This window comes from Mytilus trossulus, chromosome 1 (assembly GCF_036588685.1).
Source record: "Mytilus trossulus isolate FHL-02 chromosome 1, PNRI_Mtr1.1.1.hap1, whole genome shotgun sequence".
Lineage (NCBI taxonomy): Eukaryota > Metazoa > Mollusca > Bivalvia > Mytilida > Mytilidae > Mytilus > Mytilus trossulus.
Window position 1 is genome coordinate 92,362,215 of NC_086373.1, and position 13,895 is coordinate 92,376,109.

The window sequence follows — 13,895 nt, forward strand, 5'->3', positions numbered from 1 at the left end:
ATTGTATTGTATTGTATTGTGAAAACGCTTTAAGTTCATACCCGTTTACAATATCAACTTTGAATAGTTCTAAATGAATCCGTCCTAAATGTTGATATGTTGATGAAAAGTACAACCCAATACTCTTCAATTTAAAGGTTGAAAACAATTAATGTAAAAATTACAGCTGACGAAATGTGAAACGTGTGAGTCTTAGAGTCAGGATTTCTCCCTAGCAAGCAATCATTTCCATGTAACTGATAAATCATCTTTCTTTGATCGGGCTAATACATTAGAAAAAGATTGACACATTTAACTTTTCGGGAGTGGTATTTCCTTCTGATTTATAGTGATGACTGATATTTTGCTGCTTGCTGGCCGGTAGTCTAAGATTGCTCAGACGTCCAAATGATGTTTTTCCAGATAAGCTTTGGCCCTGGAACAAATCCAGGCCAGTTCTCGCCCAAACACTTTCGCACCTAATTTTTATGGTTTTGTGTTTAACAAATTTGTAATCATGTTTTGGCAAGCGTATAATCCATACTATACACCTTATCGCTATTAGCCTACTCAGCCGGCTGACCCGACCGCTTGACCTTTTGACGCATACAACAATCACTTTTCCATTGTGGCGTCAGATATTTGATTTATGATGTCAAAATTTTTACGGGAACCTGTGTGATATCTAGTAATGGCGGACAAATAGCGATAATGTGTATATTTGGATTATAGCCTAGTGTTGGATAATCTGTTGAAATTATCAACCGATTATCTATACTATCAGTTGACAGTAACCAGCTGACTATCGGTTATAATCGCATCATTAAACCTTGCCCTTTGTTTTTAAATGAAATCATGCATTTAGTCACATTGTACATGTATGTCAAATTTTATTCCATATCATTGCAGAGTTTTATATATTCATTGAGTGAAATCCCAATCGATTATCGACATCGCAAGGCCCAACCAACTGATTTTCGACTTATTCCGATCATCGGAACACCACTAAAATATACAATGTAATTCTTCGTTATTCAGGTACCCAGTACTAAAATCATAAATCTTTATTGATACATTTTAACATTCAAACCAATATTAAAATGTACAGTTACAACATTATCCAACTCAAACTTATATTTTGACAAAGGGCAGGTGATAACTCTGCTGAATATATTTTAATTCTTTTTTACAGGTATAAGTTGATGATAAAATAGTGCATGTGAAACAAAATGGTAAATATATTTTATGCAAATGTGAGATTTAATTTGCTCTTGGTCATGTTGGTTCCATAGATTTAATATCTGTTTGGGAAGTTTTGCACCATGCGCATGAATTAGATGTTTCATCATATTTTCAAAATGTTCTATTGGTACATGTAGTAAATTAAAGGTGATAGCATATGTTTCAAATAAGTTATTGTAAGGTGTTATTAAAGTTTAAAGTTAAACTTAACAGCTAAAATAACCATAGGCATAGTCTTCAACAGAAATTGAAAAATTAACATTTTGCAGTGGCGTAGCTTGCATGTATGCTCAGATGCTCAAGCATCCACATCATTTTGAAAATATTTTTAAAAAAAATTAGCAGCAGTAAGGCAGTTTAACTCTGAAGTGTCCAAATGTAACAAGGCTGAGGATATGGGGATAACGTCCAGTCATTTTCGAAACAGCATGCCTGGTCTTTCATTTAGGATAATTTAGTTTATGTCATGGATGTAAATATGGTAAACAAGATAGTTGAATCGCAGAATAGTGTTTCAAGTTAGCTTTTGTTCGTAAAAAAAAGTCATCGGATAAGGCAAGCGGAGAGGACTGATACGCAGACCCGTGGACATGTTTCATCTGAAATTGAACCTAGTGAAGAGATGGCTTCTCATTTAACTTTAGCAACTGACAATTAAAACACCATATCCTGATATCGTTTCTTGCGACATGGTAACGACGTGATAAAAAAATCAATTTGTAGTAGATGGTGATAAGTCCTAGGCTTATGAATTCCCGTTTCTATCTGGGTTCAAATATTAATTTTATATTCAATCAGTAAAGAACAAAGATCCAATGTTCCTTGCCATGCACAATTACATGTCATATATATTATTTATCAAAGGGCAAGGAACAAGAGAATCCCTTTTTTTTTTATCTTGTTTATTTTCAATATCTTAAGAGAAATAAATGCATCACCGGAAATGAATTGTGATTTTCATTACAATTTATATTTCAAAGGGTCATAACTGGTTAAAAATATTTGATTACGACTTATTTTCCAAATTGTCAAAGACATTGCTCATGATATGATTTTCACTTAATCTGACGAGAATTGTACACATGAGAGTGCTACAATGTAACAAGACCGGACGATCAGATGTCCGGTATGTTTCCAACGCTTTTAGCTCAGTAATAAAAAAAAAAAAACCAAGGTTGTAGACTCAATTTCCTGGAAAGAGAAGGCACTTCAGTTTCTATATTCCGAAGTTCCTAAATTATACAGAAGTGCCTCTGTAATGGGATCCGTTTTTTCATATGTCAAATATGAGATTGGGTGGGAAACTTTACATCAAATGTTTATGAATTGAATGATGGTAGTTTCGATGAAACAATAAAATTTGGTTAACAATATAAATATATGAACTGGTGCCCGTGGGTATTTAATTTTGAATTTAAAAAAAAATTTAACTATAGGGTCAGATTCTGGGAAGTACATGTGCTTTAATAAAAATAAATTTCTGCATAAAAAGGTCCAAAATATTTTTCGCCTTGCCCCGCTCGGCAAAACATCTACATCAATTCAACCCTGGCTACGCCACTGTTTTGTTATATTAATAAATAACTGAGGAAGCCAGCATGTTTCCAATAGTTAGCTCAACACTTAAGTTACCTGAAGAGAATATTAGTACATCAATGGCAGGAAGCACCTATCTGTCACACTATAAATTTACTGTTTTTATTTCCAGATACCAAAGTTGTTTCAATGGTTGTTTGGTGTTGGTGCCTTCCTCAGTGTGTGGTTAGCAGTGGTATTGGAATATGTTCATGTTCAGTCATCTAGTTCATTTAAATCATTATTTATTATACCAGTAAGTTCACAAACATTATAGACTGGCAGTTTTATTTTTTTTTAAAAGAGCCTAGGCTTATTTATTTATTACAGTGTCTTCCCTAGAAAATTCTTGATGCATGGTGGGTCTCAGAAGAATTTGTAACGCGGAGAGCGTCGTTGTTTTGTAGAATTATTTTTATTACACTAGTGAAACTGAAACTACTATATATATGAAAACACATAGAAGTCTCAGAGTGAAATGAGATGTGCATTAAAACTTCACATAGATCTGCAATACAGTCAGGAACAATACTTAATATTTTCTCTCAAGGCCAGTCTGGATCCAAAAGTTTTTTCAAGAGCCCTTTAGATCTTTTAGGCTCCACTAGGTTTGTTTTAACTACAGGTACATGCATATTTATAGTCTGGAATGTTCTTATATAAAAGCCAAAAATATATGTTTAAAATACCTTATACATGTATCTTGTTTCTGATTATGATGGAAATAATAAAGTAATTAAATATACATGAGTTTTTCAGAATTAAAATCCATTTAACCATGTATTTTCAGACTGGTGAACTTTATATATTTGTAATATTATTGAAATAAAAAAAAAAACAAAAAAAAACAGCCCCCCTTTCCATACTACATGTATTTTAATAAAAAAAAAAAAGTATTATCAGTTTCACCCCAATAAGTTATTATTTTGTCATGAATAAATATTAGCAGTTAATCAAAATGATTTCCAAAATGAAATTCCTACTGTCTATAAATAACAATGAAATTTTATTGTTTCCTGTAAATAAGGGGTTTCCCGAATTTTCCCGCCAAAAAGCACATGGCTTTTAACAAATGTAAACAAAGCATTCAATTTGTGATCATGGATTACAGCTTTAATTAATTTAATTTGGAGATAGATATTCAACTTAAGGTACAGTCAAGCAATGTTTTTACTTTCTTCTGGATTAAAACTAGTTTGAAAGATCAGTTTGAAAAATAAAATAATTTTTGACATCAAAACAAAAACGATCTTTATTCAGTGACCCATATTTTTTTGAACTCTGTTACGGAGGTCAAAGTTACATCATGTTTCAACCCAATGATGTGTATTCTTTGTTCCAACTAATCAACTGTGAAATTTGATATAAATAGTTCGATGTCAAACATATGATTTCAAAACGTAAAATTTATACTGCAAAAGGTTTACTTTTTATTTTTCACGGAAGGATATTTGGAAGCTGTATCAGGATATAATATTTATCATTAAAAGAATTTGAACTACCGATTTCTATTATGCAATCAAAGTCTTGAATGTTGTTCTATCTAATCAATGTGGTTGTAAAATCAGAGCGTTGCATCTAATTATGATCAATTATCAGGCCATTGAGTTTGAAACACCTGTAGAGTTGCCAATTGTCACTTCATATTATAAGCTAATAAAAATTTCACACATAGCGGGATGCATAGCGGGTATGATAAAAGCATGGCGGCCGAAATTTTATGCGTAGCGGTACCGCAATGCATGAATAGCCTAGGGAAAACACTGGGCTAATGTAGTAAGATATAAGCAGAGTTTGTAATATATATAATACGTGAATTGGTGAATTTGCCTTAAATAAAAATGGATTTTTCTGTTGATTTACTTTAAAAAAAAAAGTAAGTTGGAAATTAATCTATATACCTAGGGTAAAAAAAATGTCAACTAATACATGTACAATGTAGTCACCACTTTAAACAAATGTATTACTGACTTTGCTGTTTGCTGTAAAGATTTTGTGCCATAATTTCTCACATGATCACATAAAGACCATGCTGTAATCATTAAAATGTTAACATTAATAACTAGACTTTTTGTAAATTTCTTGAAAAAAACACCAACATAAGATTAGTATTATAATGAGGTAATATACACACTTCTAATTTATTATACTATAGCAATGGGAAATATTTAAAGAAGTTCTGCTATGTTGTCATAATTTTAAAATGGTTTGGCAATTTTAGATGAAAATGCAAAGTTGTAATACCGTAGTATTCTTGTCGAGCCTTCGACATTAGTCGAAAAAGCGAGACTAAGCGATCCTACATTCCGTCTTCGTCTGTGTCGTCGTCATCGGCAGTGTCCACAAATATTCACTCTGTGGTTAAAGTTTTTCAAATTTTAATAACTTTCTTAAACTATACTGGATTTCTACCAGACTTGGACAGAAGCTTGTTTATGATCATAAGATAGTATCCAGAAGTAAATTTTGTAAAAATAAAATTCCATTTTTTCCATATTTTACTTTTAAATAGACTTAGTTTTTCTGCGGGGAAACATTACATTCACTCTGTGGTTAAAGTTTTTAAAATTTTAATAACTTTCTTAAACTATCCTAGATTTGTGCCAAACTTGGACAGAAGCTTATTTATGATCATAAGATAGTATCCAGAAGTAAATTTTGTAAAAAGATAACTCCATTTTTTCTGTATTTTACTTTTGAATGGCCTTAGATTTTCTTCCAGTAAACATTACATACAGTCTGCACTTAAATTTTTCAAAACATTTATTAAATTCATTAACTATCCTAGATTTTTACCAAACATGGACAGAAGCTTCTTCCAATCATAAAATAGTATCAAGAGGAATATTTCTATTGATTTTTTTCCTCATTTTTGTTGAGCCTGTGATTTACAGCAAAAGTAGGCGAGACACTGTGTTCCGCGGAACCCTTACAAATTTTTATTTGAAATACTTATCATGATCTTTAAATATTAGTATCATATAGACAAAGTTAAAATTATTTTTATCTTTTGTAGTTGCCATTGATTGTTCTAGTCTTATTTGCAGTAAGTACATTTGTAGATTGTTTAAGACAAACAGACATTGTAAAAATTAGAAATAAAAGAAACACTTCAGATTAATGGCAATTTGAATTTCAAAAGTTCAACTGATAAATATTGAATTATAAATAGAAATCATGATTATTGGTTTTAGCTTTGTAAGTGCACCTTGTTGATCTTGTGGTAGGGTGCTCACCTCGTGTGCAAAAATTTGCATGAGCAAGAGGGTTTGATGTCCTACTGAGTCAGGTCAAACCAAAAACTTAAAAATTGGTATGTGCTGCTACTTTGCTAAGCATTAATTAAGAAGCAAAAGCAAAGACTGGTCAGCTGGTAGTCAGAATATTTTGTCCTGTAGAATAAGGTGTCTTCCTGCAAACTGTTATCTTGTAATCTTGAGCATTAAAAAATCCTGCTCAGCCTGTCAGTCTTGTACAAAGCATGATTTATATTCATATACAGTGAAACCTGTGTAAAAGGAACATCTTCTATACCCAAGATTTTGTTCAGTTTTATCAGGTTTATGAAGGATTAGGTTTAAGTTTAACCAGCTTTCACAGTAGAAATAACATGTTCTGCTCTGAAAATGCAATCAGTTTGCCTCTTTAGGTTAAACTGCCATTCATCTGTGATAAACTATCTAATAAGGTATCCATGTACTTTTTTTGTAGATATATTCTTTGGGTGTTATCATATATAGAGTGGCCATATTTAATAACTGTGAAGAAGCATCAAAGGAACTTCAAACGGTAAGGTCACAATATATCAGAAAAGTCCATGCTTGAATGATTTATAACTTCATAATTCTCATTCATGGTTCCTTACATATGTCATTAACAATGTCTTCTTTATGACAGTATGGTTGGATCGGTACTGAACTATTCTTCCGAAATATGGGGTTTTCACCGTGCCAACGACATAGAGATTATTCATAATCATTTTTGTAGGTTTGTTTTAAAATTAGGTAAACATGCTCCTATTAGTTTTCTTTGTGGCGAACTTGGTCATCTACCTATGTATGTTTTGAGAAAACAATTAATCTTAAAATATTGGTTACGTATTGTTACATATAAACCAGCTTTTGTATATGATGTATATAAAATTTTATATGACGATGCAAATCATGGTAAAATTAATTGGGCATCTAATGTGCGTGATTTTTTATTTAGTCTTGGAATGAATCATATTTGGATTGATCAGAATAATATTGATATATCGTTTGATGTTATAAAGACACGCATTAAAGACCAATATCTACAAAAATGGTCAGCAGATATATGTGACCGTGAGAAATTAAGTGTGTATAGTAGCATAAAGTTTGATTTTTGTCTTGAAAATTATTTTGGCTATATTAATAATAGTAACATTCTTACAAAACTACGAAGTGGTACATTGAAACTTTTAAATGTTGAAGTTGGTCGCTTCTCTGATATAACCAAGAGAAATGCGTCTTTGTGTATGTTGTAATATGCAATGTGTTGAGAACGAATTTCATTTTGTATTGGTATGTCCAGCATACAGGGCAATTAGAATATTGTTTTTGCCACGCTATTATTGTTCATGGCCTACTATTTTTAAACTATCTTGTTTGTTGAAAGCTAATTTTAGATCTCTTACAATTAAGCTCTGTAACTATTTAAAGAGTGCATGGAAAGCTAGATCTGATATTATTGGTTAGCTACATTATGTATGTTATTATTGTATTGTTCTCTGTTACCAGACTTTTGTCACATTATGTATATTATGTATTGCCATAGCATGTTCTATATGCTTTTGCAAATAAAAAAATTCATTCATTGTATATTGCTACAAAATATTAAACAAACCTATCAAAATTGTTGAAAATACCTATATAAAAAATGGTTTGCAAAGGCAGCAGCTGATTTAGTCTGGTATGGAACTAGACTATAATCAAGTTGGTTATTGGCAAATATCCATTGTCTGCTTGACATTATAATTGACAAAATGATAGTTTATAATCAAAGGTTTAACCTAAGTATATTTATTTTTAGCTTTTGTCATTCTTATCACAACAAAGTCCTTATTTTTTAATGAATAATTCATTTCTAGTTTATAACCCTACAAACTTTCTGAACTATACACTTTTTTGCAAAATTTGATTTCATTAAACTTTTTCATGAGCCCAAAAATCGAAACATATTTTAGGTCAATATATATATTCCGCTGAGACAATTGTTGAAATAAAATTCTACCATAATCTTGTTTACTTTACAATTGTTGAAATAATGAAGAAGAAAAATTCTACATTAATCTTGTTTACTTTACAATTGTTGAACAGTTTCTATTGATATACATTTGACAAACTGAAATTGAGTCAATATAAATCTAAATCTGAACTGAAATAGATAGAGAATTAATCACTTGGACAAGTTTTATAAGTAATACCAATATCAAATTTATAAAGATTTTTTTATCTTTTTTTCAGCAAATAGAGGAAGCCAAAGCAGATTTACAAAAGAAGGGATTCAAGTTTGATAACACATGACTTCACTTATCACTGATTATTTTTATATAAACAATATTTACAAAGCTGTACATATAAAACTGTAAGAAATATTTATTCCAATGAATAAAGCGGATCTGGTATAAATTCTTGTTTCTCATATAGCTTAAGCCTTTCTTTTAGTTGACCAATTTTTATTCAAACTCACAACTGGTCCAAACCCCATAAGGCCACACCAATTTAATTTCTTGTTCTACGGATTTTTGGACTCTGAATCAACCAGGACAGGTGCACAAACCTGCAGCGGGTATGACCGTCACCATACATTATAATTGCAGTTAAAGGCAAATCCTTCAGAAGTTCTTTGTACTTTATTTTTTCTTTATTTTAACAACGAACATTTTTTTTATAGGGAATATAAGTTAGGGGGAAAGAAACCAACGTTTTGTTCTGTACTGGTGTTTCTATTTATATCGGAGCACTCCCGCTAGGAATAAATTGGTTTCATTCTGAAACAAATATTCTCGCAGATATTTACAGTGTTGTGGGGTACTGATAGGTTTAAAATCGTTATATAAAGGCTAGACTGTGATTTTAAAAAACAAATGTTGAGATCTTTATATAATATTTACAAAAAAACGGTGCGGGAAATGGACATGATTTCATTTCCGGATGCGGGAAGCGGGAATATAATAAAAATAAAAAAAATCTGTTTTGAAAAAAATAGGTGCGGGCGGGTCCGTCGAACAAGGAATCAAATTGGTGTGGCCTAAGAGTTGATTTGAAAATTTAAAAAAGCTGGACTGAATAGCTGTTTTATTGACATTCATATCACATCTCCTTATTTTTATGTGGGTTTTGATCATTATTGAAGGCTGGACAGTGGCCTGTAGTTTCCAACTTTTACATCATCAGGTCTGTGGTGAAGAGTTGTGTCATTGGCAATCATACCACATCTGGTTTTTATATTGAAATTTGATGAAATCAAAATTGATTTGATCAATGAAAATAAAGTACCTGAAATGAGTTGTTTTACTTGATTGATTCTAACATCCAACAATTTGTGTCAAACAAAACAAAATTTACATCAATTTGAATGGACTTGGCTTTTTTTTATTGTAAATGTGATTGAACTATATTTATAAGTTTTTGTTATTTGCTCTGTTTTTCTTAAACATAAGCAATAGGTCAATTATATTTGTTGTTTGGAAGAATTGTAAGCTATAAATGTCTGCCTGGCATGGTTTATCTGACCTTAACCTCATTTTCATGATTCATTTGTCAATATCAGTTTTCTTGGTTGATGTTAACTTTTTGTGACAGTTGTAATAAAGCTTAGTATTTAGGACCATCAATGATTAGTAAAGAAGGCGAGACATTTCAGCTTGTGCACTCTTGTTTTTATTACTAAATGCCTTTTTTGGGTTATCAAGGATACCAGTATATAGTTAGCACTCAGAAACATGCCCATCCCCCAAAAGTGTCCATATCACATCACCTATCTGCAAAACATATCTAGTTGACGAATGGTGCCAAAACATGTCCTTTTGTAGAATGCCCAATCATGTCCGATTTTAACGCGAAAGTGCACATGCTGAAATGTCTTGCCTTCTTTACTAACCATTGATTTTATGTTGATAGTCCTAAATATAAAGTTTCTACTAGTAACAAATAAAATTAACACGATAAAAAAAAATGAGGTCAAGGTCAGATGAACCATGCCAGACAGACATGTACACCTTACAATGAATCAATCTATGCATTGAATATAGTTGACCTATTGCTTATAATATCTAATAAACTTAACCATGAAAAATTAACATTGACAAATGAACCATGAAAATGAGGTCAAGGTCAAATGATACCTGCCAGACAGACATGTACACCTTACAATCAATATATGCGTTAAATATAGTTGATCTATTGCTTATGGTTTCTAAGAAACGAACTTAACCATGAAAACTTAAAATTGACCAATGAAACATGAAAATGAGGACGAGGTCAGATTATACCTGCCATACAGACATATTCATCTTACAATCCTTCTTTACAACAAATATAGTTGTACTATTGCTTATAGTTAAAAGAGACCAAAAACACAAAAGCTTAACACTGAGCAATGAACCGTGAAAATGAGGTCAAGGTCAAATAAAACCTTCATGACCGACATATAGATCATAAAATATTTCCATACACCAAATATAGTTGACCTATTGCATATGGTATTAGAAAAAAAGAACAAAACTCAAGAACTGAACTTTGACCACTGAACCATAAAAATAAGGCCAAGGCCAGATGATACCTGCCAGTTGGACAAGTACACCTTACAATCAATCCATATACCAAATTTACTAGACCTTTTGCTGATAGTATCTGATATGTGGACTTTACCACAAATACTTAACCTTGTTCACTGCTCTATGAAATGAGGTCGAGGTCAAATGAAAACTGTTTGACAAGCATGAGGACCTTGCAAGGTACACACACACTACATATAATTATCTTCTTACTCATAATAAGAAAGAAATTGACATTACAAAAAATGTTAAACTTGTTTTTCAAGTATTCACTGAACCTTGACAACGAGGTCAAGGACAATGGACTTATGACAGACAGAAACTTCGTAACATAAGGCATCTATATACAAAGTATGAAGCATCCAGGTCTTCTAGCTTTTTAAGAAGTTAGCTAACCAGTATTGACCATTATTACAAAGTGATTTATAATAACATAATGTTGTTTAATAAGAAATTTGGTTATAATTGCTCTTTTATTGATGTAAACTCATTTTACTCTTTCATCTTTTGTCCTACCAAAGGATGGCTGGAGAATAGAAATAGGATAAGGTCTTCTTTATACCAGTAATAAAACTTGCCAAAGTGGTGCATTTGCTTGGCTGTGAATGATGTAAAAGTATGCAACCATACCTGATAAGAATGGAGTTTTTATCTTGTACCTTCTGTAGGGAGAGTTCCACACTCCCTTGTAACAACTCTTTGGGGTGTCCCTAGGTGGACTGCTGGAAGGCAAAACTTCTTTATTCAATAAACTAATTTTCATTTTCTTGTGGTAGTCCAAATATATATAACCATTATTTCAAACCTCCTTAATAATATTTCACAGGAGTATATTCCTCTAAAAGAATTTACAAGAATACAATAAATTTAACTGTAGAAAACTAATTAATTGCAATTTTTATGTACGCTATTAATATGCATGAAATGTTTGCCACTGGACATAAACAAATCAACAGTCTAGACTTAAATTAGATATTGCAAATAAAACTTGCAGTTAGGCTAAATATATATAAATTGGGATTGAACACATTTCTACCTATAAATTTTGTTTTCTTCTTATAAATCTTACTTTTTATAAATTCAGGTAATTGTGCCCAAAGAACTTAGCATTTTTAAACTGATAGGGGCTTTTATCTCTACTATAGGGGCTTTTATCTCTACTATTGTGTACCCTATTGTTTTCAAGATACTGCAAGTAACATGTTTACTATGACTGTTGTGTAGGCTGATTGTAAAGTGTACATGATCATCTTGCAGAGTAAAGCTGCCCTTGACCTCAATGTCTTGGTTAATTGCTCAAAGAAAAGAGTAGTCTCAATGCTTGAGTGGTCATTTCAGCAATCACTAGATGGTCAACACCGAGTCAGAAACATCTCCTGTGGTGACAGGAGTGTTTGTGCGTTTTGTATTGACACTGTGGGTGGTTTTCCTGTATAAGATTGGTGGTTCTCTACCGGTACTCTTGTCTTCCTGCCTTCTTTGATATAGCCAAAAGTGCTGAATATGTCTGTATACACCAACAATCAAAGGTTAGTTTGAGTTGATAGGTCCTTAACAACATACTGTTATGATTGTAGCATGTCTTTCTGACCATATTTTATGGTTCAGATAGTGTTTCACTTTTAACTGACCTTATCTCAAAATTTAACAAATTGTTGATACAGGAAACAGCAATTTTTTTCAGTTATTCTCAATTTGTAAATTGGCATAACTAAAGATCATTAAAAGTGACGCTACCAAAATTCAAATTTGATATGTGTTTTGTGGTAAGTGTACAAGATGCACAGCATTTGGTTGAGGCAAACTTAGAGAAAAGTTAGAAGGTAGAGAATAGAAACCAAAAATTCAGTATTTTTTTCATTGGTAAAGAGACATAACACTAGAACAGTAAAAGTGGTGCTACCCAAATTCAGTAATTTTTTCATTGGTAAAGAGACATAACACTAGAACAGTAAAAGTGGTGCTACCCAAATTCAGTAATTTTTTCATTGGTAAAGACATAACACTAAAACAGTAAAAGTGGTGCTACCCAAATTCAGTATTTTTTTCATTGGTAAAGAGACATAACACTAGAACAGTAAAAGTGGTGCTACCCAAATTCAGTATTTTTTTCATTGGTAAAGCGACATAACACTAGAACAGTAAAAGTGGTGCTACCCAAATTCAGTAATTTTTTCATTGGTAAAGCGACATAACACTAGAACAGTAAAAGTGGTGCTACCCAAATTCAGTAATTTTTTCATTGGTTAAGCAACATAACACTAGAACAGTAAAAGTGGTGCTACCCAAATTCAGTATTTTTTTCATTGGTAAAGAGACATAACACTTGAACAGTTAAAGTGGTGCTACCCAAATTCAGTATTTTTTTCATTGGTAAAGCGACATAACACTAGAACAGTAAAAGTGGTGCTTCCCAAATTCAGTAATTTTTTTCATTGGTAAAGCGACATAACACTAGAACAGTAAAAGTGGTGCTACCCAAATTCAGTAATTTTTTCATTGGTAAAGCGACATAACACTAGTAGTAAAAGTGGTGCTACCCAAATTCAGTAATTTTTTCATTGGTAAAGCGACATAACACTAGAACAGTAAAAGTGGTGCTACCCAAATTCAGTAATTTTTTCATTGGTAAAGCGACATAACACTAGAACAGTAAAAGTGGTGCTACCCAAATTCAGTATTTTTTTCATTGGTAAAGCGACATAACACTAGAACAGTAAAAGTGGTGCTACCCAAATTAAGTATTTTTTTCATTGGTAAAGAGACATAACACTAGAACAGTAAAAGTGGTGCTACCCAAATTCAGTAATTTTTTCATTGGTAAAGAGACATAACACTAGAACAGTAAAAGTGGTGCTACCCAAATTCAGTAATTTTTTCATTGGTAAAGCAACATAACACTAGAACAGTAAAAGTGGTGCTACCCAAATTCAGTCATTTTTTCATTGGTAAAGCGACATAACACTAGAACAGTAAAAGTGGTGCTACCCAAATTCAGTATTTTTTTCATTGGTAAAGAGACATAACACTAGAACAGTAAAAGTGGTGCTACCCAAATTCAGTAATTTTTTCATTGGTTAAGCAACATAACACTAGAACAGTAAAAGTGGTGCTACCCAAATTCAGTATTTTTTTCATTGGTAAAGAGACATAACACTTGAACAGTTAAAGTGGTGCTACCCAAATTCAGTATTTTTTTCATTGGTAAAGCGACATAACACTAGAACAGTAAAAGTGGTGCTTCCCAAATTCAGTAATTTTTTTCATTGGTAAAGCGACATAACACTAGAACAGTAAA

The 13,895-nt window shown here is 31.9% G+C and overlaps 1 protein-coding gene across 2 annotated transcripts; it reads left to right on the forward strand.

Annotated features, from left to right (window-relative positions):
* Positions 1–113: 113 nt before the first annotated feature.
* Positions 114–8,447, forward strand: LOC134690779 (dolichol-phosphate mannosyltransferase subunit 3-like). 2 transcript variants are annotated; one of them, XM_063550829.1, is made up of 6 exons: positions 114–183; positions 1,172–1,211; positions 2,930–3,052; positions 5,813–5,842; positions 6,508–6,585; positions 8,283–8,447. In XM_063550829.1, exons 2-6 carry the CDS (start codon positions 1,209–1,211, stop codon positions 8,340–8,342), a joined length of 294 nt encoding a protein of 97 aa, XP_063406899.1. In that variant the 5' UTR covers positions 114–183; positions 1,172–1,208; the 3' UTR covers positions 8,343–8,447. The 2 variants fall into 2 exon arrangements, with proteins under 2 accessions (XP_063406899.1, XP_063406905.1); XM_063550835.1 differs by having other exon boundaries at positions 140–232.
* Positions 8,448–13,895: the final 5,448 nt, after the last annotated feature.

Coding starts and splice junctions, on each gene's coding strand:
- LOC134690779 (XM_063550829.1), top strand. Junction 3,053..5,812: donor AATCATTATTTATTATACCA/GTAAGTTCACAA, acceptor TATCTTTTGTAG/TTGCCATTGATTGTTCTAGT. Junction 5,843..6,507: donor TTGTTCTAGTCTTATTTGCA/GTAAGTACATTT, acceptor CTTTTTTTGTAG/ATATATTCTTTGGGTGTTAT.